This window comes from Electrona antarctica (assembly GCF_951216825.1).
Source record: "Electrona antarctica genome assembly, chromosome: 17".
NCBI classification, from domain to species: Eukaryota; Metazoa; Chordata; class Actinopteri; order Myctophiformes; family Myctophidae; genus Electrona; species Electrona antarctica.
Genome location: NC_136798.1, coordinates 39,867,728 through 39,892,727, shown reverse-complemented (window position 1 = coordinate 39,892,727; position 25,000 = coordinate 39,867,728). Strand labels below are relative to the sequence as shown.

The 25,000-nt window shown below is 45.8% G+C and overlaps 1 protein-coding gene across 1 annotated transcript in view; it reads right to left on the bottom strand.

Moving 5' to 3' along the window:
- Window positions 1-25,000, bottom strand: part of LOC306940533 (uncharacterized protein) — a 156,773-nt gene that overhangs the window by 129,413 nt on the left and 2,360 nt on the right. The window contains exons 2-4 of the mRNA XM_079525631.1: window positions 13,996-14,273; window positions 12,978-13,172; window positions 10,840-11,136 (exon numbers count right to left, since the gene is read on the bottom strand). Of these exons, the coding sequence (XP_079381757.1) occupies window positions 10,840-11,136; window positions 12,978-13,172; window positions 13,996-14,259 (756 nt within the window). The 5' untranslated portion in view covers window positions 14,260-14,273. The remainder of the gene's footprint in view (window positions 1-10,839; window positions 11,137-12,977; window positions 13,173-13,995; window positions 14,274-25,000) is intronic.

Sequence of the window (25,000 nt, the reverse complement as noted above, 5' to 3'; positions counted from 1 at the left end):
TCCATTCACCACATCAATAACAGCTCTGTTCTCCTGTCTGTCTGTCTGTTCTCCTGTCTGTCTGTTCTCCTGTCTGTCTGCCTGTCTGTCTGTCTGTTCTGTCTGTCAAACAGTATGATGCATATAGGAAGACTTCACACCATCCATCCATCCATCCATCCATCCATTCACCACTTCAATAACAGCTCTGTTCTCCTGTCTTGTCTGTCTGTTCTCCTGTCTGTCTGTTCTCCTGTCTGTCTGCCTGTCTGTCTGTCTGTCTGTTCTCCTGTCTGTCTGTCTGTTCTCCTGTCTGTCTGTTCTCCTGTCTGTCTGCCTGTCTGTCTGTCTGTCTGTTCTCCTGTCTGTCAAACAGTATGCTGCATATAGGAAGACTTCACACCATCCAACCATTCACCACATCAATAACAGCTCTGTTCTCCTGTCTGTCTGTCTGTTCTCCTGTCTGTCTGTCTGTTCTCCTGTCTTGTCTGTCTGTTCTCCTGTCTGTCTGTCTGTTCTCCTGTCTGTCTGTCTGTTCTCCTGTCTGTCTGTCTGTTCTCCTGTCTGTCTGTCTGTTCTCCTGTCTGTCTGTCTGTTCTCCTGTCTTGTCTGTCTGTTCTCCTGTCTGTCTGTCTGTTCTCCTGTCTGTCTGTCTGTTCTCCTGTCTGTCTGTCTGTTCTCCTGTCTGTCTGTCTGTTCTCCTGTCTTGTCTGTCTGTTCTCCTGTCTGTCTGTCTGTTCTCCTGTCTTGTCTGTCTGTTCTCCTGTCTGTCTGTCTGTTCTCCTGTCTGTCTGTCTGTTCTCCTGTCTGTCTGTCTGTTCTCCTGTCTGTCTGTCTGTTCTCCTGTCTGTCTGTCTGTTCTCCTGTCTGTCTGTCTGTTCTCCTGTCTGTCTGTCTGTCTGTTCTCCTGTCTGTCTGTCTGTTCTCCTGTCTGTCTGTCTGTTCTCCTGTCCTGTCTGTCGGTTCTCCTCTTTTGGTGTTTTAACTAAGCATTATGTTATACTTTAGCTATTGAAAAATAGCAGATCTACAAGCTCATAGGAAGACTTCACACCATCCATCCATTCACCACATCAATAACAGCTCTGTTCTCCTGTCTGTCTTTCGCTTCTCCTCTTTGGGGCGAAAGCATTCCATACTTTGGAACCCCCCCCCCCCCATGGGAGTAATAACCATAAAATCCTCCGTGCCCAAATATGACACACACACACACACACACACACACACACACACACACACACACACACACACACACACACACACACACACACACACACACACACACACACACACACACACACACACACACACACACACACACACACACACACACACACACACACACACACACACACACACACACACACACACACGGCCGTGCCCTTTAGACAGACAGTGGACTAGACAGAGGGGGAGGGCGTGGTATAGAAGAAGGAATTAAAGAATGCATTTTTTTTCCCTTTTCATTTCTTTTTGGGTTTAGTCAGCAGCAGCAGCGCTGTCACTCTGTCGCACAGAAACGGACAGACGCGCACGCCAAGTGACATTTACACTGACAAAACAGAGTGTGTGGGGAAAGGGGAAGGAAAGTTTTTGAGATAAAAAAAAAGGATGAAAGAATGCATTTTCCTCTTGGTCCCATGCAGGGACAGCTGAACACATCTGTGGTATGTTCCTATAGTAGGTCGCGCGCACGTACGCGCGAGCACACACAAACACACACACACAGACACGTGCGTGAGCGTGCACACACACACACACACACACACACACACACACACACACACACACACAGAGTGGATGCAATGGGAACGGCTAAAGAATGTGAGAATCTGACCTTTTCAACTGTTTCCATGCGTGCGTGTGCGTCTGTGCGTCTGTGTGTGTGTGCTTGCGACGTGCGTGCGTGTGCGCGCATGCGTCCCAACCATTGTGCCTCTGAGCAAGACACTATACCCCAGTAAATACAACTCCTCAAAGCAACAGTTGCACAATCACGCCTCTTCGGGTTAAAATGTGCCTCAATTGCGTGCTTATATTGGTCTGGTGTACACTGTATGTAGCACACTGTGGCGCATGTACACTGTATGTAGCACACTGTGGTGCATGTACACTGTATGTAGCACACTGTGGCGCATGTACACTGTATGTAGCACACTGTGGTGCATGTACACTGTATGTAGCACACTGTGGCGCATGTACACTGTATGTAGCACACTGTGGCGCATGTACACTGTATGTAGCACACTGTGGTGCATGTACACTGTATGTAGCACACTGTGGCGCATGTACACTGTATGTAGCACACTGTGGCGCATGTACACTGTATGTAGCACACTGTGGCGCATGTACACTGTATGTAGCACACTGTGGCGCATGTACACTGTATGTAGCACACTGTGGCGCATGTACACTGTATGTAGCACACTGTGGTGTACAGTGTGGAAATTCTCTGCTCCTAGAATGCCGCGTTGCCTCCCATTCCAGTGTTTTCCCCATATATATATATATATATATATCCAATTCGGGCCCTAACAGACATCCACCATTCATTTGAAAATCAAATCCTCATCACCCATGCACACCGTTGCCTCACTACAGCCGTGGCTGCTACTGCGGCGATGAGAGTTTTGGCCATGGAGTTTGTCGGGGTGCACACTTCCACAGCGATGTCTACAAAACAACGACTACACAACATGACGTGACGATATCATCCGCGCACTACCACCGATCATAAACCTGAAAGGGAATGCTGCCCAGGCTATCTATGACGTATGACAGCCCCCCCCCCCTCCCCTCCCCTCCAAATGTAGCACAAACATGGGGGGAAAAAAATATGCATTCTACTACTGTACTCTGCCACCATAATGTGGAATGCTCCGACGTCAATCCATTAAAGGATGTGAATGACTACAAGAGAGACGTTAAATCCCCTTGAAATGAGGGGAGGGGTCAGGGAAGGATAAAAGCCAGAGCCTCGTTGACATTAATTACAAAAATGTAAGTTAAATATTTCAAAAGAACTATAAAATAAAGGACAAGATAAGCTGCCACTGATCGGCCCAGCGATAGTCAACATGCCATGCCCTACAAAGCCAAAGAGCAGTAAACCATGGATTAAAACTAAAATTAAAGCTCACGATAGGGCATTCACTTCTAGTCATTTTTACTAGTTGACTAGTTGCCTAGTCGACTAGTTGTTTAACTACCTATTATGTAAAAAAAAAAAAAAAAAGGGGGTTTGGGGAAATATTTGTACATTTAAAAACTGTGTACATTGGTGACTATAACTATAATCTACCTGATCTTGAGGCCTACAAAATCGGGAACAAATTTAAAAAAGAACTAGTACTAGTCAACTAGTACCAACAAGGTTGACTACTAGTGGATGTACTAGTCGACTAGTAAACTAGTGGACTAGTAAACTAGTCGACTAGTTGCTTAATGCCCGGCCTAGCTCACGACTGAAAAACGTTGCTAGGCCAAGTCCTATTCAGTGTTGTTTTTGTCGACTGAAACCAAGACGAAAACTAAATGAAAACTAAGCTACGGTGCCCAGGCGGTGGCGTAACCGTCTGGGCACCCGACTGGTAATCCAGTCGCAGTGTGCCGCGGGTTCGACTCCCGAGCCCGACACGGCCTGCATGTCACTGCATGTCTTCCCCCATCTCTCTCCCGTTTCCTGTCAGCCTACTGTCTGTCCCTTAAAACCAATAAAAGGCGTAAGCCGCAAAAAAATATCTTTAAAAAAAATTAAAAAAAAATAAGCTACGGTGACGAAAACTAAGACTAAACGTGTTGACAATTTCGTCAACAGATATAAACTAGACCAAAATGTTAGAGGAAGGGACTGGTGGACTGGAAGAGATCCAGTATAAGTCATTTTACACTTGGTTGCGTGCTGAACATGCAACCAAATCGCTACTGTAGTCGTGAACAATTACATTCGAATTCCTGGGGTTCCTCGACATGAAATAGTTTGAAAATCACTCATAGAAACAATAGGATTTTCAGAAAACTGTCGTGACTTAGAAGACATTTTGTAGAATCTGGTCTCAGGCTTAAATGGGTTGAACCCATTTTGGGGGGGAACCCCTTTTGGTGTTAGCATTATGTTATGCTTTAGCTATTGAAAAATAGCAGATCTACAAGCTCATAGCGCGCCACCGAGTGGCGTGCTACGAGCTTGTAGGTCTGCTATTTTTGAAAAATCGAAGAACCACTGACATAGAAACATAGCTTTTTTCAGAAAACTGTTTTTGCTGTCCGGCAGAATGGAAACGGCACAAACAACACACCAGGGTGAAGTCAATGCCAATATGCATTTATTTACTGTAAATATTGCAATATGATGATGATGACGGCGGTACAGTACAGTTCACAGTAACTGCCGTCCGCGTATGCAGCTGCCGGAACAAGACACAACCTCCACCCATAGGTCAATATTTCAGTCAAAATTCTCGATACGTGCTCTGTAAAGTTAACCAGTTCTGGGCCGGGAACCCCTCTTGGTGTTTTAAAGCATCATGTTATGCTTTAGCGATTGAAAAATAGCAGACCTACAAGCTCGTAGCGCGGCACCGAGTGCCGCGCTACGAGCTTGTAGGTCTGCTATTTTTGAAAAATCGTGAAAATGTGGCGCAAACCTTTTGTATATATATTCTTTCAGAGCGAACATTAACTCAAATCTTTGCTTCTGGCAGGAACATATATTCAGATGGGCGTCGGCGGCCGATTACAGATATATTTGGGGGTCCTTGGCATGAAATATTGAGCACCACTGATACAGAAACATTTCGACGTCAGGCCTAACGTGACCAGATTTGAATGAGAGCCTGCCATCGCGCAAATTCCGAAAATCTTTTTTTATTTTTTTATTTTTAAATGAGTTAATATCACAGGCAGACATACTAGAGCATGTCTGAAATACGTGTCAGAGCTGAGATCGACATGTAAATATGAAATAAATGCTTAAACATGTAGCTAGGTGTAATGTTAAGAGCGCATAGCACGCAGTAAACTGTAAATACCGGTATATAATTTATCCGTTCAAAATAAAGAACACGAATATTCATGAACGGTTACGACATAAAGTACAGCAGAGGAATGTAGACGAGACTTCACTGTACGCTCCGCGTTACAGGACTGTTTCGTGTGTCAAACCCCTGCACCTATCAGGCTCCTAAAGGATTGAACAGAACAAACTATATAGAGTGTCTGCAAATAATAGCTGTCCCCGGGGTGTGGGTGTGTGTGTGTGTGTGTGTGTGTGTCCGTGTGCGCGGGTGTGTGTCTGCACTAGTCAATAGCACTAACCAAATCCTTTGAACCGGCGTTGGGCTCATGTGACATGGAAAGCATCCAACTGAAACCGAAACTAATCATGATCCTTAACCACATAAGTCTTTTTATGTGGTTAAAAACCCATTTTGACCTGAGATCAGATTCTAAAAATGTCTTCTACATCCTGACCGTGTTCTGAAAAAGCTATGTTTCTATGTCAGTGGTTCTTAATTTTTTCAAAAATAGCAGACCTACAAGCTCGTAGCGCGCTACGAGCTTGTAGATCTGCTATTTTTCAATAGCTAAAGCATAACATAATGCTAAAACCATAAGGGGTTCCCGCCCCAAAATGGGTTAAACCACCATTCTAGTAGTGTCCGTAATCTGGGAGGCGAACATTCGCGGGGGGAAAACAGCCAATCTGCAAGCTCACAATGAGTCACGGTTTGTGGCGCATTGTGAGATCGGCTGTTTCCGGCATTGGGTGTTTGGTGTGGGAGGGGGCAGAGGCAGAGTCTACAAATGTCTTCTAAATCTAAATCCTAAACATTTTCTGCAAATATTTTTGCTATATCAGTGGTTCTCAAACTATTTTTCATCTCAAGGACCACCAAAATTATATTTATTCGGCCTACGACACCCCCAATAGGCCTATCTCACAGCATTTCCACGCCCCCTTTTGGAGCTAATGGTGTTATTTTTTCTGCGGTCCATAGGCTTCCATGTTAAGAGGTATTTTCACAAGCCACAAACTACTGTTAGTGTTTTGTAAAGGTAAGGTTTATTCTACTTATTTGAGTTGTTGTACCATTGTGTTTTCTTCATATTATTATCGGTCTTTGACATTTTAACATTAGGAAATGTACTTAGATTCTCCAGAGGAAAAAAAAGTGTAAATGCCTAATGTTAAATGACACCACTAGCTCCGGAAGGGGGCGTGGAAAGGGGGCTGTGAGATAGGCCTATATTCGAGTAAAACATTTTTTCGCATTCAACATTTCCAGAAATGTTCTCGATTTTTTTCAAAAATAGCGGATCTACAAACTCGTAGCACGGTACAAATTGGCACGCTATATGCGCTTGTAGATCTACCATTTTTGAGTAGCCTCTGACAAAAAATATTTGTTCTGTGTAAAAAATCTAAAATGAGACAGATGCAGATTTGCCAGTATATCGGGGTTTAACCCATTTAGGCCCGACGTCGAAATAATAAAAAAAAATAATCTGAAAAACCTTACGTTTCTGTATCAGTGGTGCTCAATATTTCATGTCAAGGACCCCCAAAAATGATATGTAATTGGCCACCGCCGACCCCCCCCCCATCTGAAAATATGTTGTTCCAGAGACCCCCTCAGAGGCATAGATTTGAGTTTAAAAACGTTCGCTCTGAAAGAATATATATTCAAAGACTCGATCGCCACGATCTTTCAAAAATAGCAGACCTACGCTACGAGCTTGTAGATCTGCTATTTTTCAAACAGCTAAAGCATAACATAATGCTTTAAAACACCAAAAAGGGGTTCCCGCCCCCCAAAATGGGTTTAAGGAAGTGGCGACTGTGGAATGAATGGTAACCCCTCCTACACTGATGACGCACTTCATTTTGCGGTCATGGATTCTCATTAAAGAAAAAAGAGAAAAGCTCGTAAATTAAAAAGTATTAATTATACAATATAATTTGTGGCATAAAACGGATGGATCCGGAGTCGTTGGAAAAAGGATGCGTCTCGCTGTTCTCAACCCAACATTTAATCTCTGGAATGCTTTGTTTGTCTCTGTCTCTCTCCCTCTCTCTCTCTCTCTCTATCATGACATCTCATCCAAACTATGCCACGGTGCACGTCTGTGTGTGTGTATCCGTGTGTGTGTGTGTACGCCGTGTGTGTGTCTGTCAGGACAATAGCGGTTGGCTGCAGAATCAGCGCAATCTGCAGATAGACAAAGCAGCGTCTGTTCAAACTGATCGCAGGTCGACAGACATCACAGTGATCACACACACACACACACCGACACACACACACACACACACACACACACACACACACACACACACACACACACACACACACACACACACACACACACACACACACACACACACACACACACACACACACACACACACACACACACACACACACACACACACACACACACACACACACACACACACACACACACACACACACACACACACACACACACACACACACACACACACACACACACACACAGACAGCTCAGATCAAATCCTCTAAAGACCAACCAAAAAAATATATCTAGGTAGTCAAACTTGAAGAGATAAAAAGTTCTATCTCTACCCATGAGGCTCTGGGGCGGCAGTGGCTCAGGGGCAAGAGCGCATGTTCGATCCCTGTGGGTGGAAAGTAACTAAGTACTTTTACTTAAGTACTGTACTTAAGTATCATTTTGAGGAATTTGTACTTTACTTGAGTATTTCCAATTTCCAGTACTTTTACTTCTACTCCGCCACATCTCAAGAGCCAAAATGTGTACTTCTACTCCACGAACAGTCATCAGTCGCGACGCGTTGTGAGCTTGTAGATCGGCTATTTTCAACGAGTGTAAAATCAGCCATAAGGACGGCATCAAGGCCCACCATTTTAGTCGACTAAATCGACTGTAGATTTAGTCGACCATAATCTTATGATATTTAGACTAACACTAAAACATTCCAGGTGACTAAAACTGAATGAAAACTATTCAAGAGACTATGACAAAAACTAGGTTTCATCCTGACCAAGGGGAACCCAAGCTAAATACTTCAGTGTAAAAAAATAAACTGATCTACAAGCTCGTAGAGCGGCCATTTCCCCTATTAATCAATGCATTATTATTACTTTAATGGCGCCTAAATGGTTAAGCCTCGTTTGTGCTCCGTACCAAAACCGTGTCTAAATTAACCCATTTAGACCAGACGTCGAAATTAAAAAAAAAAAATCTTCCTAAAAACAAACAATTTCTGAAATACCAACAGTATGTTTCAGTGGTTCTCGATATTTCATGTCAAGGACCCCAAAAATTATATGTAATTGGCCGCCGACCACCATCACAAAATATGTTGCTCCAGGAACCCCCTCGGAAGCAAAGATTTGAGTTAAAAAAAAACGCTCGCTCCAAAAAGAATATATATTCAAAGATTTGCAACACATTTTCAAGATTTTTCAAAAAAAAATAGCAGACCTACAAGCTCGCTATGAGCTTGTAGATCTGCTATTTTTCAATAGCTAAATTATAACATAATGTTTAAAAACACCAAAATGCGGTTCCCGCCCAGAATGGGGTAAGCGCCAGAGGGCCTCCCTGAGGCCTCCCATGGCACTTTGTAAACAAGTCTATTTTTTCTGTAATCCCCACATGGGACATTATGTTCCATAAGCACCAAGACGAACTAGACGTACTGTGTGGCAACAAGCAGAACCGACTGACTGTTTACAATAGATGTGGTTTAAAAAAAATTAATCGACTGCTGATCTGCGTCAAGCATTTGTAACCGATTGCTATAATGCTAACTACCGGCGGCAGCGCCTCGATGCTTCAAGCACAGACAGACATGAGCCGAGAGGGACATGAGATGTAATCTGTTTGTCTCTCTCTCTCTGTGTGTGTTCGTGTGTGTGTGTTCGTGTTCGTGTGTGTGTGTGTGTGTGTTCGTGTTCGTGTGTGTGTGTGTTCGTGTTCGTGTGTTCGTGTATGTGTGTGTGTTCGTGTGTGTGTGGGTTCGTGTGTGTGTGTGTGTTCGTGTGTGTGTGGGTTCGTGTGTGTGTGTGTGTGTGTGTGTGTGTGTGTGTGTGTGTGTGTGTGTGTGTGTAGGTGGTCTAAGCCACGTGCCTGCTACAGAGGAGCAGATGCAGGAAGCTAATCTGGTGGGAACCCCTTCGTAATCTTCCCCGTTGTGTGTGTGTGTGTGTGTGTGTGTGTGTGTGTGTGTGTGTGTGTGTGTGTGTGTGTGTGTGCTTCTAAGTCACAGACCCCTGCAGTGCGTTATGCTTTTATCCCCCAACCGCACCCAAACAATGTCAACGTTTAGGGGTGTGTGTGTGTGTGTGTGTGTGTGTGTGTGTGTGTGCACTCTCATAGCGACACTTTGAGCCTGAACTTTAAGGTTAAATATGTCCTCCACACACACACACACACGTTCCGCTATATAATAATCCCCCCCACAGTGACTAGCATCAATAAAACGTGTGCGTGTGTGGGGGGGTGGGGGGGGGGGGGGGGCTAGGATGAATTCTCATGTGACTAGCGTGAATAAAACGTGCGATTAGCATAAATTCCCCCAAGACTAGCGTGCGCTCGTGTGCGACTGGCGTAACGCTGCTGACAGGCAGAAACCTATCCATAGTCTCACTTTGTGTTTTTTCGTAAAATGAATCCCATTTAGACCCGAGACCAGGTGTGTGTGTGTGTGTGTGTGTGTGTGTGTGTGTGTGAGTGTGTGTGTCACGTGTTTAACCCATTTTGGCCTGACCTCGAAATTAAAAAAAAAGAATCTTCTAAATCCTCTATAATATTTTCACGATTTTTCAAAAATAGCAGACCTACAAGCTCGTAGCGCGCCACTCTGTGGCGCGCTACGAGCTTGTAGATCTGCTATTTTTCAATAGCTAAATTACAACATAATGTTTAAAACACCATAAAGGGGTTCCCGCCCCAAAATGGGTTAAGCCATTAAGACCCGAGACCAGATTCTACAAAAAGTCTTCTAAATCCTGACAGTTTTCTGAAAAAGCCTATGTTTCTATGTCAGTGGGTGCTCAACCTTTTCCATGTCAAGGACCCTCAGAATGATCTATATTTGGCAGCGGACCCCCCCCATCTGAAAATATGTAGTTCCGGGGTACCCCCCTCCCCAGTAGAAAATATTTGAGTTAATAAAAACGTTTGCTCTGAAATAATATGTTCAAAGATTTGCGCCACATTTTCACAAAATTGCAGATCTACTTGCAGATCTGCTATTTTTCAATAGCTAAAGTACAACATAATGCTTAATTACACGACAGCTTCAAAATGTGCAGATCTGCACGCTCGAAACCACTCATGCTCATCTCGACACAAAATTAAATAATTCAAAATTAATGTAATGTAAAAAACACACACACACACACACACACAACACACACACACACAACACACACACACACACACACACACAACACAACACCCCGGGGGGGGGTCGCCAAATTATTTTGGGGGATCCCCCCCAAAAAAAAGTAAAAAGGTTTTTTTCTTTTAGCAACTGAATAGATGGAAAATGGAAATGAAGAGTTGACATAGTACACATGCATACACTTTCCTTAATGATTACATCTGGTTTCAGTATTTATTCATGATGTATTGTCGCTATCATTAAGGTTATTGTAGCGGTCAGTTTGTATTGGGGGTGGGGAGGGGTCGGGGGGCAGGGCGGGGGTCGCGAGACATGGCCAAAGCATTTCCGGGGGGTCCACAGCCCCCAAAAAAAAACGTTGAGAACCCCTGCTCTTAGAGCATCAAAACAAACACTGATGGGGGAATCAATGGCCGCCGCGTGGTGTGTGTGTATATCCTCACCTCCACCTCGCAGGGGAACTGCGTGCCGTCCAGCAGGGTCACGTGACACACCACCAGCTTCATCTTGCTCTTCCTCACCAGGCGAAGGGGCGACTGGAAGAAGGACGGCTGCTCCTCCTCCTCTGCTTCTCCTCCCTCTCTCTGGGTGGTGGGGGGTGGTGCCTCCTCCTCCTCCTCCTCTCCTCCTCCTGGGGCGGCGGTGTCCCCCTCCTCTCCCGCTGCTGCTGCTGGTGGTGGCGCTGCGGCCTCCGCGGGAGTCTGTTCGGCGGTCTCCTCGAGATTCTCCTCCCTGGCGGGCTGAGAGGAGGTGCACGGGTGGGAGACAGAGAGAGACAGAGAGAGAGAGATGATCGTCAAATATTCCATTTAGGCCTGACGTAGACATTTTTGGGGGCATTTTTTTCTGGAAAAACCTCATGTTTCTGTATGAGTGGTTCTCAATATTTCATGTCAAGGACCCCCAAAAATTATATGTAATATGCCGCCGACCCCCATCTGAAAATATGTTGTTCCAGGGACCTCCCCAGAAGCAAAGATTTGAGTTAAAAACTGAAACTCTGAAAGAATATATATTCAAGATTTCAGGCACATTTTCACGATTTTTTCAAAAATAGCAGATCGGCTAAGTGTAAAATGACTCATACTGGATCTCTTGTCCACTAGTCCCTTCCTAACATTTTAGTCTAGTTTTTAGTACTTGACGAAATTGTCGATATACTTAGTCTTAGTCATCATAGCTTAGTTTTCATTTAGTTTCCGTCAGTGAAAAAAAAGGTAGTCGACGATAATGTTTTGTCTTAGTTTTAGTCGACAAAATCAACACTGGTCTACAGCAAGGGCGATAGAACCAAAAAGATGCCTTCTTGGTACATCAAAGAATCGTTCAGCTCTCCCCCTCTCCCCTCCAAGCTGCAGCTGTTTTTATTGGCCCGATTGCCGATAATGATGACGATGATGATATCACAGGGTGGACCTCAGTGAGAATGTGATCATCGGACTATGTTGTGTGTGTGTGTGTGTGTGTGTGTGTGTGTGTGTGTGTGTGTGTGTGTGCGCGCGCACACACACACACACACACACACACACACACACACGCACTCCTGTGATTCGACGGCTGTTTTGTTATGACCGCACCGCAACCAGAGTGGAGTCACCAGAAGGCCAATCAGAATCAACCAGTCGTGTGTCAGGAGAGAGAGAGAGAGAGAGAGAGAGAGAGAGACAAGGGGAGTGACTGACGGGAGAGAGTCAACCAATGGGCAGTGGTGGAAAGTAACTAAGTACATTTATACTTAAGTACTGTACTTACAGTTGAGGTATCTGTACTTGAGTATTTACAATTCCCAGTACTTTTACTTCTACTGCACTGCATCTCAGAGGCAAATATTGTATTTTTACTCCACTACATTCATTTGGAAACTTCAGTTACTAGTTACGTTGTAGATTTGGATTATTACCGGTATTACAAAGCACACATTAACACTTTAATTGCCCGGGGTTATTTAATCCATTACATTAATGCGCCCATTCGATTTATAAACACGGACCCCTTTTCCGGACGGACCGGCGGAAGTGGTTGATGTGTGTGTAGCAGCTAACAATAGCCACAACACTCTAGAGTCGATCGACAACAACGGGAGACAAGAATAAATCTATCGAGACTAGCGACTGGACCGCGGAGCGCCGTCTAACACAGGATCTTTTTTCAGAAAAAGACGGGATGATTTAGATCACGACTTATGAACGTTTTAGGTTTTCGTTTTCATCAGCTAAACAGAGGAGGGAGTTTTTCGACGACGTCTCACTCTTGCGCGTCACCGAGGAGAGCCCAGGAGGCGCGCCTGGGCTATACAGCCATGCGATCCGTTCTCGTATCAATAAACTTTGTCTTTTGGACAATACTTCGTCCTGGGCGTCGGGTGTTACTAATAGAAAGGACAAAGTACTTTGTCCAGGGCGATGGGAGTGTTAACCACTTCAGCCTTACATACATTTCGGGCTATTTTCAAAAGATTTTTTACAACACGTTTGAAAACTTGAAATGAGACAATTCTGCATAAAGAGTACTTTCTACTTTTGGTACTTTAAGTACAATTCGATACCAATACTTTTTACTCAAGTACATGTTTTGTTTGTACCTGGGTGCCGGCGCTGGAGCTGGCGGGAGACTCTTTCGCCTCTTTCTCCTTGATCACTTCCTCTGACCTCACTTCCTCCGACTTCACTTCCTCTTCCTCTGCGTGGCCGTTGACCACCACCGGAGCTGGCCCCGCCTCCCCTTCCTCCGTTGCGACTGCTGCTTCCTCGCCGGAGGGCGTGTCTTTGGGTTCCACCTGGTCGATTGATTGGTTGAAGAGTTAACACAACAATGGCTGTATTCATGAATGAACCGATAAGGCCTCGATCACACCTACAAAACATTTGTCTTGTCCGTGTTCAATGGCCGCCAACATACTCAAGCCTGCAAACATTCTAAATATGCCCCCGAAATATTTTACTGAGCAAATGGACTGTTACCACCTTCAATAATAATGATAATAATAGTCTTTATTGTCTCCACATTTGTCATAGACACTTGTACAAAACATTAATAATTCTACTCGAGTTGGAAGCATTAAGACCCATTTTAACCCTCAATGGCTTCCTTTCTGAAAAATAACGTCATTGTAAAAAGATTCACGCGTTTAGATATTCCATTTACAATGAGATGCGGACGGGAGCTGGTGCCACTTGGACCCGGACGTTACGTAGCACTACAAAATGACGTCGGACTTAAATACTGAATAGGCATCCCTTGGTCTATTTTATCGATAAAAAAAAAAAAAAAAAGACCATGGGTTGCCCATTCTCGGGAAACGTTGCCTTAATAAAAGAAAGAAAACTCTTGTACCTTGCAGATACACAGTGCGCGGGTGTATTTGCAATTTTTGCATTCCTTTCATTGACGTCCACTCGCCTGATTTATAGGTGTGCGAAAGCTTTTTCCTACAGGGGGGGGGGGGGGGGGGGTTGAGCACCCACTGACATAGAAACATAGGGTTTTTCAGAAAACGGTCATGATGTAGAAGACATTTTGTAGAATCTGGTCTCGGGTCTTAATGGCTTAAACGCGTGACACACACACACACACACACACACACACACACACACACACACCTGGCTCTGAGACTTGTGTTTCTTGAGCCACGGGGGCAGGAAGCGGGAGATCCCCTTGCCCTCCTTCTTCTCCGCTCCCCCGTCGGCCTGCGATTTATTATTCTCCGCCTTGTTCGCCACTTCCTGGTTCTCCTCCTCCGCGGTGCCCTTCTCCACCTCCTCCTCCTCCGATTGGCCGGGCTGATCGGCGGTGACGGTGACGGCGGCGGCGGACTCCTCCCCTTTCTCCTTCACCTCCGTCTCTGTGCCCACCTCTGTTGTCATGGCGACGCGTCAACCTGCAGGGAAAGGGGGGGGGGGGATGGGGGTTAAGTTAACTCATCCATCGCCAAGGACTTATTTAACTTCTTTTTCATGATGTCCTGGAGCGCCAAGGACGTGTTTTTCGTGTTTTATAACATGGTAAAAAAAAAAAGTTTAGTTTTTTTTTTACTTTATTTTTTGAAAAAAATAAAAATATATAAAATAAAATAAAAGATATATGGTGGCGGTCTGGGCCTTTTGGCGCCCCCTAGTGGCGATGGATGAGTTTTAAATGGTGCATTTATATCAGTGTTGTTTTTGTCGACTAAAACTAAGACGAAAATGTCCGTCGACTACCTTTTTTCCACTGACAAAAACTAAATTGAAACTAAATGAAAACTAAGCTATGATGACTAAAACTAAGACTAAATATACAGACGGTTTTGTCAACAAATAAAAACTAGACAAAAATGTTGGGAAGGGACTAGTGGACAAGAGATCCAGTACAAGTCATTTTACACTTGGTTGCATGCTGAAAATAGCAGATCTACAAGCTCACAACGCGTCGCAGTGCGACACGTGAGCTTGTAGATCGGCTATAAGTGTAAAATCAGTCATTACGACAGCTTCAAGGCCCGCCAAAACACATTTTAGTCGACTAAATCAACTCGAGGTCAAGGTTCACTTAATTTGTCATCTCACATATAAAACGAAAAAGCAAATTGTAGATTTAGTTGACAAAAATCTTGTGATATTTAGTCAACTAAAACTAAGACTAAACACTAAAATATTCCAGGTGACTAAAATGTGACTAAAACGAAATGAAAACGTTTCAAGAGACCAATGACTAAAACTAAAATAGAAGTTTGCTGCCAAAAACAACACTGATTTATATAGCACTTTTTATTATTAGGGTCTCGATCAGGTTTTTTGAGCGGTGCCTCCGCTCCATTAGGCAGCTATGTGTGTCCCTATGTATGTATGTCTACGCGTCCTATAGCACGGAAAGCTGCAACACGGTAGAACTCTGTCATTTCTCGACCGTTTCGGACGCGGCGGGAACGCCCGGAACCGGGCGAGCTCGCCCGGAACCAACATTATGAATTGATGATGATGATTGAAATATGTATTAACAGTTTGCAGAATTACAGTACATTTCAAGCACAAACTCAATACAAAGACTGTTAACTGTGAGTGGACGACCCAATAAAGCATTACACTTGTTTACAAGAGGGTCCACCTTGTTCAATTCATCAAAACATTTAGAGACGTACAAATAGACACTTCTATATATTCAAAGAACAGAACAGGAATTCATCATAAAGTACGTAAAATAAACATATACAGTGAGGTGAAAAAGGGGTGGGTGGGGGATTCCGATTTTACGGGGGCCAGTTTCGAATTGCAGCCGTCCGTAGGTGCCCTTTGAGAGCGGTTTTGAAGGAGTCAAGGGATTCGCATGTCTTAATGACTGTTGGTAGGGCGTTCCACATTTTGGTGGCATAGGAGCGAAAATAATGTAGAGACTAGAGAGACGGTAAGTTACACGTTGACATATAGCAAGGGGAGAGACATGCAGCCAAAGAGGTTAAGGTTATGCCGCGCGGCCGGGAATCCAATCAGGAACGCGCCGTCAGGCATTAGAAAGCCCATGTGGTGGCGTGCACTAAAACCACTTTTTGTTTTTGCGTTTTTTGCCTGATGGCTGAGGTGTAAAAAAAAAATGGGACAAAATAAATGGGAACATTTTGACCCAATTGTGTTTTCTATCGTTGTGCTTGTTTATTATTCCCTTATGTAATGTTAACCCATTTTGGGCGGGAACCCCAGTTTTGGTGTTTTAAAGCATTGTTAATACTTTAGCTATTGAAAAATAGCAGATCTACAAGCTCATAGCGCGGCACCCGGTGCTGCGCTATGAGCTTGTAGGTCTGCTATTTTTGAAAAATCGTGAAAATGTGCCTCAAATCTTTGAATATATATTCTTTCAGAACGTTTTTAACTCAAATCTTTGCTTCTGGGGGGAGGTTCCTGGAACAACATATTTTCAGATGGGGGTCGGTGGCCAATTACAGATCATTGTTGGGGTCCTTGACCTAAAAATATTGAGCACCGCTGATACAGAAACATGAGGTTTTTCAGAAAACTGTCAGGATTTAGAAGACTTTTTTTTTTTTTTTTTTTTTAATGTCGACGTCAGGTCTACATGGGTTAAGGAAAGCGAGAGAATACAACCTTCAGCCAGTAGTACCAGGCAGGCTTGTGGCAAAACAGTCAATTTGATTAAATTGACTGAAACTCAACAGGCCATGCAACCAGTTTGTGGCTCAAAGTGCCTTTTAAGTGCAAGTCTCTCGAACACACACACACACACACACACACACACACACACACACACACACACACACACACACACACACACACACACACACACACACACACACACACACACACACACACACACACACACACACACACACACACACACACACACACACACACACACACACACACACACACACACACACACACACACACACACACACACACACACACACACACACACACACACACACACGGTTTGTGTCTGTCAGCCGATACGGACCTCTCTCTCTCGGATCAGCAGTGTCGGGAAAAAGTACTCGCATGCTTTACTTAAGTCAAAGTACTACTCCGTTACAAGTAAAAGACCGGGATTAAAAGTATAGTCATCAAAATGTACTTAAAAGCACCACCAAAAGTGCAAAGCACTCATTGTGCAGAATTTCAAGTTTGCAAATGAATACAAATCTTTTGAAAACAGCAGATCTACTGCCATTGTGTGTGTGTGTGTGTGTGTGTGTGTGTGTGTGTATATATATATAGGGCTGAAGTGGTTAAAAGTTGTAGTGGAGTCAAAACGTCATGTAAACGTAGCCTACTGAATATTTTACACACTCAAGTACAAATACCTCAAACTTCTACTTAAGCACTAGCCTGGGTTCCAGCCTGAATCGCTGCCGCATTCCGTTATTCTGAATGGTCACTTCGCTACTTGGTCTGGACAGAGGCTGCTTGACTCGCGTTTCATAATGTCACCCGTTACGTAGCCACGTTGTTGCCGATACGTCGTCAGCCAGCGCCACTCTGTCCAATGACGGCTGTGTGGTGTGGGGTGAGTTTAGTGAACGATAAGGGGACGTTGCATGACGACAGCAGTAGCTGTGTGGGGTGAGTTTAGTGAACGATAAGGGGACGTCGCATGACGACAGCAGTAGCTGTGTGGGGTGAGTTTAGTGAACGATAAGGGGACGTCGCAGGACGACAGCAGTAGCTGTGTGGGGTGAGTTTAGTGAACGATAAGGGGACGTTGCAGGACAACAGCAGTAGCTGTGTGGGGTGAGTTTAGTGAACGATAAGGGGACGTTGCAGGACAACAGCAGTAGCTGTGTGGGGTGAGTTTAGTGAGCGATAAGGGGACGTCGCAGGACAACAGCAGTAGCTGTGTGGGGTGAGTTTAGTGAACGATAAGGGGACGTCGCAGGACGACAGCAGTAGCTGTGTGGGGTGAGTTTAGTGAACGATAAGGGGACGTCGCAGGACGACAGCAGTAGCTGCGCAGTGCGCATTGATACAACATCAAACGGTGACATTTTCAGATCAGCGGAACGCAGCGAATCAGGCTGGAACCCTGCAGGCTACTTAAGCACAGTACTTAAGTAAATATGCTTAGTCATGTTCCACCACTGTCGATCAGCAGCAACAACACATGGAGTTTTTCTTTTTTTTTTAAACATCATGAGGTAATGGCTGTTTGAACTCTGTGACTGAGTTAGGCCCAAAGCTTCTTCATCATTATGCAGTCATTGTTGCAGTGAGCACTAAAGTGGGTTTTTTTTGGGGGGGGGCGCAGAAAAACACCCAAAAACACACCGTTTATAATGTCATTATGTTACATCAGAGGGTCATCTGGGTCAACAACTTAATGGCTGGTTACGTGCGTGCGTGCGTGCGTGCGTGCGTGCGTGCGTGCGTGCGTGCGTGCGTGCGTGCACAGAGAGAGTTGGACATAATGAAAGTGAGTCAACGACTCAGATATTTTTTGAGTAATTCTCATGAGCGTGTGCGCCATGCACACACACACACACACACACACACGTGTGTGTCCATGATGTGGAACGCGTGTGTCGAATTTGAAGTCGGTGGGGCAAACGGTTCTCGAGTTACGTGCATTACAACCATACACACACACACACGCACACACGCACGCACGCACGCACGCACGCACGCACGCACGCACGCACGCACGCACGCACGCACGCACGCACGCACGTGGCACATTTATAGTAGGATGAACCCACCATAACACACGCGAGCAGTGTGAGATATTACAACATTAAATCAATGACTCCGTTATAATCCGAGTAATGTTTTATGAACGCGAGGCTGTGGCGGATCTCTCACACACACACACGCGAGCACGCTTCAACCCAAATACCCGTGACAGTGTTGCCCTCACACACTCATCAGAGGGACAACCAAACTCATTCACCATGACAACCCAGATAGAGTTGATGATGCCACTTTGGTTACCGTGACGACCACCACTACAGACCTTCTGGGAGGGAGGCCACGCACGCACGCACACGCACACACACGCACACACACACAGCTGCAGGCTGTAGGTTAATATGCATGATTCAGATTACTAAGCCATGGTCACATTCTGTTCTTCTTTCATGCCTTTCTATTCGTTCACTCTCTGTCTGTCTCGTCTGTCCCCGTGTGTCTCTCTGTCTCTGTCTCTACCTACCTCTCTCTGTCTGTCTCTGCCTACCTCTCTGTCTGTCTCTGCCTACCTCTCTCTGTCTGTATCTGTCTACCTCTCTGTCTGTCTCTGCGTCTGTCTGTGAGTCCGTCTCCCTCTCTGTCTGTCTGTCTCCCTCTCTCTGTCTGCCTGTCTCCCTCTCTCTGTCCGTCCGTCTCCCTCTCTCTGTCCGTCCGTCTCCCTCTCTCTGTCCGTCCGTCTCCCTCTCTCTGTCCGTCCGTCTCCCTCTCTCTGTCCGTCCGTCTCCCTCTCTCTGTCCGTCCGTCTCCCTCTCTCTGTCCGTCCGTCTCCCTCTCTCTGTCCGTCCGTCTCCCTCTCTCTGTCCGTCCGTCTCCCTCTCTCTGTCCGTCCGTCTCCCTCTCTCTGTCCGTCCGTCTCCCTCTCTCTGTCCGTCCCTCTCTCTGTCCGTCCCTCTCTCTGTCCGTCCCTCTCTCTGTCCGTCCCTCTCTCTGTCCGTCCCTCTCTCTGTCCGTCCCTCTCTCTGTCCGTCCGTCTCTCTGTCCGTCCGTCTCCCTCTCTCTCTCTGTCCGTCCCTCTCTCTGTCCGTCCCTCTCTCTCTCTGTCCGTCCGTCTCCCTCTCTCTCTCTGTCCGTCCGTCTCCCTCTCTCTCTCTCTCTCTGTCCGTCCGTCTCCCTCTCTCTGTCCGTCCGTCCGTCTCCCTCTCTCTCTCCGTCCCCCTCTCTCTGTCCGTCCGTCCGTCCGTCTAACTGTGTGTGTGTCTCTCTCTGCCTGCCACCTTCAAGGACACACACACACACACACACACACACACACACACACACACACACACACACACACACACACACACACACACACACACACACACACACACACACACACACACACACACACACACACACACACACACACACACACACACACACACACACACACACACACACACACACACACACACACACACACACACACACACACACACACACACACTATGGGGGGGGGGGGTAGTAAAAATAGAACCGGTCTCCGTACGCATGATTGGCTAATGAGCTGGAGTGCAGAGAACTATAGAGGATGGGCAGAGGCAGGGAGGAAACGGAAAGGAAAGATGTGTGTGTGTGTGTGTGTGTGTGTGTGTGTGTGTGTGTGTGTGTGTGTGTGTGTGTGCGCGTGATGATGACCCTTTCAGCGCTCATCGTCACCACACACACACACACACACGTGTGTTTGCATTACTATACTTGTCAGGACATACACAGATGTTTGGATGGCATTTGAAAATAGTCCAAAAATGAAGTACCCCCCCAAATAAATACTACAAGCTGTACATGGCCTATTGTCAGGCATGCAACTAGTATAGGCAGAAATAACACTAACCTCTAAACGTCTCCAATCCTGACAACAACCACAATGTACGCGCACACACACACACACACACACACACACACACACAGTCAGTCGCCTATACAACGGTGCAGCTAATCTATGGATTTTTACAGCTAACGGCCACTAGGGGACCTTCTAAATCTATCTCTATGGCCCACCTGCGGCTTATAGTCCTTGTATATACAGTTGGGTGCCACCGATATTGTCCCTTATTATTTGACCCATTTAGGCCTGACCTCAACATTTTAAAAAATCCTTCTAAATCCTCTGTTTTCTGAAATAAATATTTTCACGATTTTTCAAAAATAGCAGACCTACAAGCTCGTAGCGCGCCACTCGGTGGCGCGCTACGAGCTTGTAGATCTGCTATTTTTCAATAGCTAAATTATAACAATGTTTAAAACACCAAAAGGGGTTCCCGCACAAAATGGGTTAACTGTCCTTTTGCGCAGATCACGCAAACCTCAGCAAAAAGAAAAGGACAATATCGATGGCCTCCAACTGTAGCTTGTATATGGACAGTTTGGCTTATAGTCCTTGTATATAGCTTGTATATGGACAGTTTGGACACGTGTGCTTTTTTCCCTAAATTTAGCTGGTGCGGCTTATATTCAGGAGCGCTTTATAGTCTGGAAATTACGGTATAATTCTGGGGCTCCTTGACATGAAATAGTTTGAGAGCCACTGACATGGAAACATAGGGTTATTCAGAAAACTGTCAGGATTTAGAAGACATTTGTAGAATCGGCCTCAGGTCTTAACACTTTGACCTCTATTAACGAGTTGCCCCGAGTTAATTCATTGAAGAACACTTTCCCTGCGATTCGCGAGTTGCCCCGAGTTATGTTTTCATTGTTTAATCCACGTTTTTAATCCGTTTAAATCATACGGGCAATCCACCGGACAGAATGGGATATACGACGCGTTTTGATGACGTCATCGCAAAAAGGTCCATGGCGCCGGCATTGCAAAGGGTTCTGGGAAATTGAGTCCCCGTTGTTTACAATGGCGAATTTGCCGGAGGAACAAGCTGTGCGCCGAGCGGGCATTATGGAATACCTTTCTACACTACAACGAGCGATTACACCGTTTTAAAGTGGATTTTCATGACAAGCAACTCAGCGCTCGGTGCAGTGGCTGTTCAAAGGCTATTAGACCGCCGTACATTGCAGGCAGTCAACCCGTTAATGGGTCAAAAACTCAAAATAAGCTCAATGCGTGGCAGGAGTGTTGCCTTATGAACAACACGGTTGTCTCGTTAGCGCTCAATGCGTGGCAGGAGTGTTGCCTTATGAACAACACGGTTGTCTCGTTAGCGCTCAATGCGTGGCAGGAGTGTTGCCTTATGAACAACACACGGTTGTCTCGTTAGCGCTCAATGCGTGGCAGGAGTGTTGCCTTATGAACAACACGGTTGTCTCGTTAGCGCTCAATGCGTGGCAGGAGTGTTGCCTTATGAACAACACGGTTGTCTCGTTAGCGCTCAATGCGTGGCAGGAGTGTTGCCTTATGAACAACACGGTTGTCTCGTTAGCGCTCAATGCGTGGCAGGAGTGTTGCCTTATGAACAACACGGTTGTCTCGTTAGCGCTCAATGCGTGGCAGGAGTGTTGCCTTATGAACAACACGGTTGTCTCGTTAGCGCTCAATGCGTGGCAGGAGTGTTGCCTTATGAACAACACACTGTTGTCTCGTTAACTCTCAATGCGTGGCAGGAGTGTTGCCTTATGAACACACGGTTGTCTCGTTAACTCTCAATGCGTGGCAGGAGTGTTGCCTTATGAACAACACACGGTTGTCTCGTTAACTCTCAATGTGTGGCAGGAGTGTTGCCTTATGAACAACACACGGTTGTCTCGTTAACTCTCAATGCGTGGCAGGAGTGTTGCCTTATGAACAACACACGGTTGTCTCGTTAACTCTCAATGCGTGGCAGGAGTGTTGCCTTATGAACAACACACGGTTGTCTCGTTAGCGCTCAATGCGTGGCAGGAGTGTTGCCTTATGAACAACACACGGTTGTCTCGTTAGCGCTCAATGCGTGGCAGGAGTGTTGCCTTATGAACAACACACGGTTGTCTCGTTAGCGCTCAATGCGTGGCAGGAGTGTTGCCTTATGAACAACACGGTTGTCTCGTTAGCGCTCAATGCGTGGCAGGAGTGTTGCCTTATGAACAACACGGTTGTCTCGTTAGCGCTCAATGCGTGGCAGGAGTGTTGCCTTATGAACAACACGGTTGTCTCGTTAGCGCTCAATGCGTGGCAGGAGTGTTGCCTTATGAACAACACGGTTGTCTCGTTAACTCTCAATGCGTGGCAGGAGTGTTGCCTTATGAACAACACACGGTTGTCTCGTTAACTCTCAATGCGTGGCAGGAGTGTTGCCTTATGAACAACACACGGTTGTCTCGTTAACGCTCAATGCGTGGCAGGAGTGTTGCCTTATGAACAACACACGGTTGTCTCGTTAGCGCTCAATGCGTGGCAGGAGTGTTGCCTTATGAACAACACGGTTGTCTCGTTAGCGCTCAATGCGTGGCAGGAGTGTTGCCTTATGAACAACACGGTTGTCTCGTTAGCGCTCAATGCGTGGCAGGAGTGTTGCCTTATGAACAACACGGTTGTCTCGTTAACTCTCAATCAGTGATGTAAATAGGGTGCGTTTTGCGTCCCAAAACGCACTTTATAGTTTTGGGACGCTAACTCCGCTCAACCTCTGCATCCACGGGATGCACTGCTGTACTCAGTCAGCATACACAGTAATAATAATCCACGTGGGGAAAAAAAGAAATCGTGGGGGGAAAAATGCGGTAAAACAATAATCTACGGACACGATCATTTTGCATGCCCGCATCAGACCTCATCCTATGTTATAAAACATAAAATCCACGTAGGAATCGTTCTTGTAGAACCACTAGTCTGTAACAACATTGTCAACACAGCGCGATGTGCGCCGCCATGTTGGCTCTGAGACTCTGCGCTCAGGCAGCCTCTAAGACTAGAGCCGTTTAGAGACGGAGAGTGACGACAATGGAGTGATCAGTGACGCATGCAGCCCCACGAATAAGCAGTGAATGGAGATGTCGCAACTCTCTCAACTAAACGGCGCTGCCTCCGACAGAAATATTTAGGGGAACATGTTTTAGCGTGACAAGCAGACCCGATTCAATGGGAAACACACATTGTGTAACACACGCGGATATTTTGACTAAGTATAATAATTGCAACTGCAAACAACTTTTGGTTGGTTTAAGCTATGTTAAATCCACTGTTGCCCACTATTAGTATTTCTTACTGAGTTGTGCTTGCTAATACTACTAGCCTACATTAAAAATATACTGTATAGGCCTATTTGATATGTTTATATATTTTTGTTTTATAAAATAAAATAAAACATGTTTTATTATTATTATTTTTGAGTGGTGCAACCACTCCCTTACGGAGCTATGTGTGTGGGCGGGTGGCTGGGTGTCTGGGTGTCTGGGTATGAGCACGAAAACAGCATGGTTGTTTTTCACCATCTGTGCGCAACCTAATGCACACACAAACACGCACGCACGTATTAACTGTATGCTTTCGGGGGTGCCAGTACATTACAGTACAGTAGAGGGGCCGCCACACACGGTAACTCTGTCATTCTCAACCGTTTCGGACGCGACGCGGCACGCCAGAACCGGCCCGCCCCCCTGGGCGTGTTCCTGGGGGTCTGGAACATCCCCCGCGAACCCCCACACGGAGTTGCATCCCCTCACTTCACACAGGTGTGATTTTTTTTGGGACTCATTAGAATTTTTTGGGACTCATTAGAATGACCACCTGTGCATCCCGGGACTCATTACATTGAAAACCTATTTACATCACTGCTCAATGTGTGGCAGGAGTGTTGCCTTATGAACAACACGGTTGTCTCGTTAGCTCTCAATGCGTGGCAGGAGTGTTGCCTTATGAATAACACGGTTGTCTCGTTAGCTCTCAATGTGTGGCAGGAGTGTTGCCTTATGAACAACACGGTTGTCTCGTTAACTCTCAATGTGTGGCAGGAGTGTTGCCTTATGAACAACACACGGTTGTCTCGTTAACTCTCAATGCGTGGCAGGAGTGTTGCCTTATGAACAACACACGGTTGTCTCGTTAGCGCTCAATGCGTGGCAGGAGTGTTGCCTTATGAACAACACACGGTTGTCTCGTTAGCGCTCAATGCGTGGCAGGAGTGTTGCCTTATGAACAACACGGTTGTCTCGTTAGCGCTCAATGCGTGGCAGGAGTGTTGCCTTATGAACAACACACGGTTGTCTCGTTAGCGCTCAATGCGTGGCAGGAGTGTTGCCTTATGAACAACACGGTTGTCTCGTTAGCGCTCAATGCGTGGCAGGAGTGTTGCCTTATGAACAACACACGGTTGTCTCGTTAACTCAATGCGTGGCAGGAGTGTTGCCTTATGAACAACACACGGTTGTCTCGTTAACTCTCAATGCGTGGCAGGAGTGTTGCCTTATGAACAACACACGGTTGTCTCGTTAGCGCTCAATGCGTGGCAGGAGTGTTGCCTTATGAACAACACACGGTTGTCTCGTTAGCGCTCAATGCGTGGCAGGAGTGTTGCCTTATGAA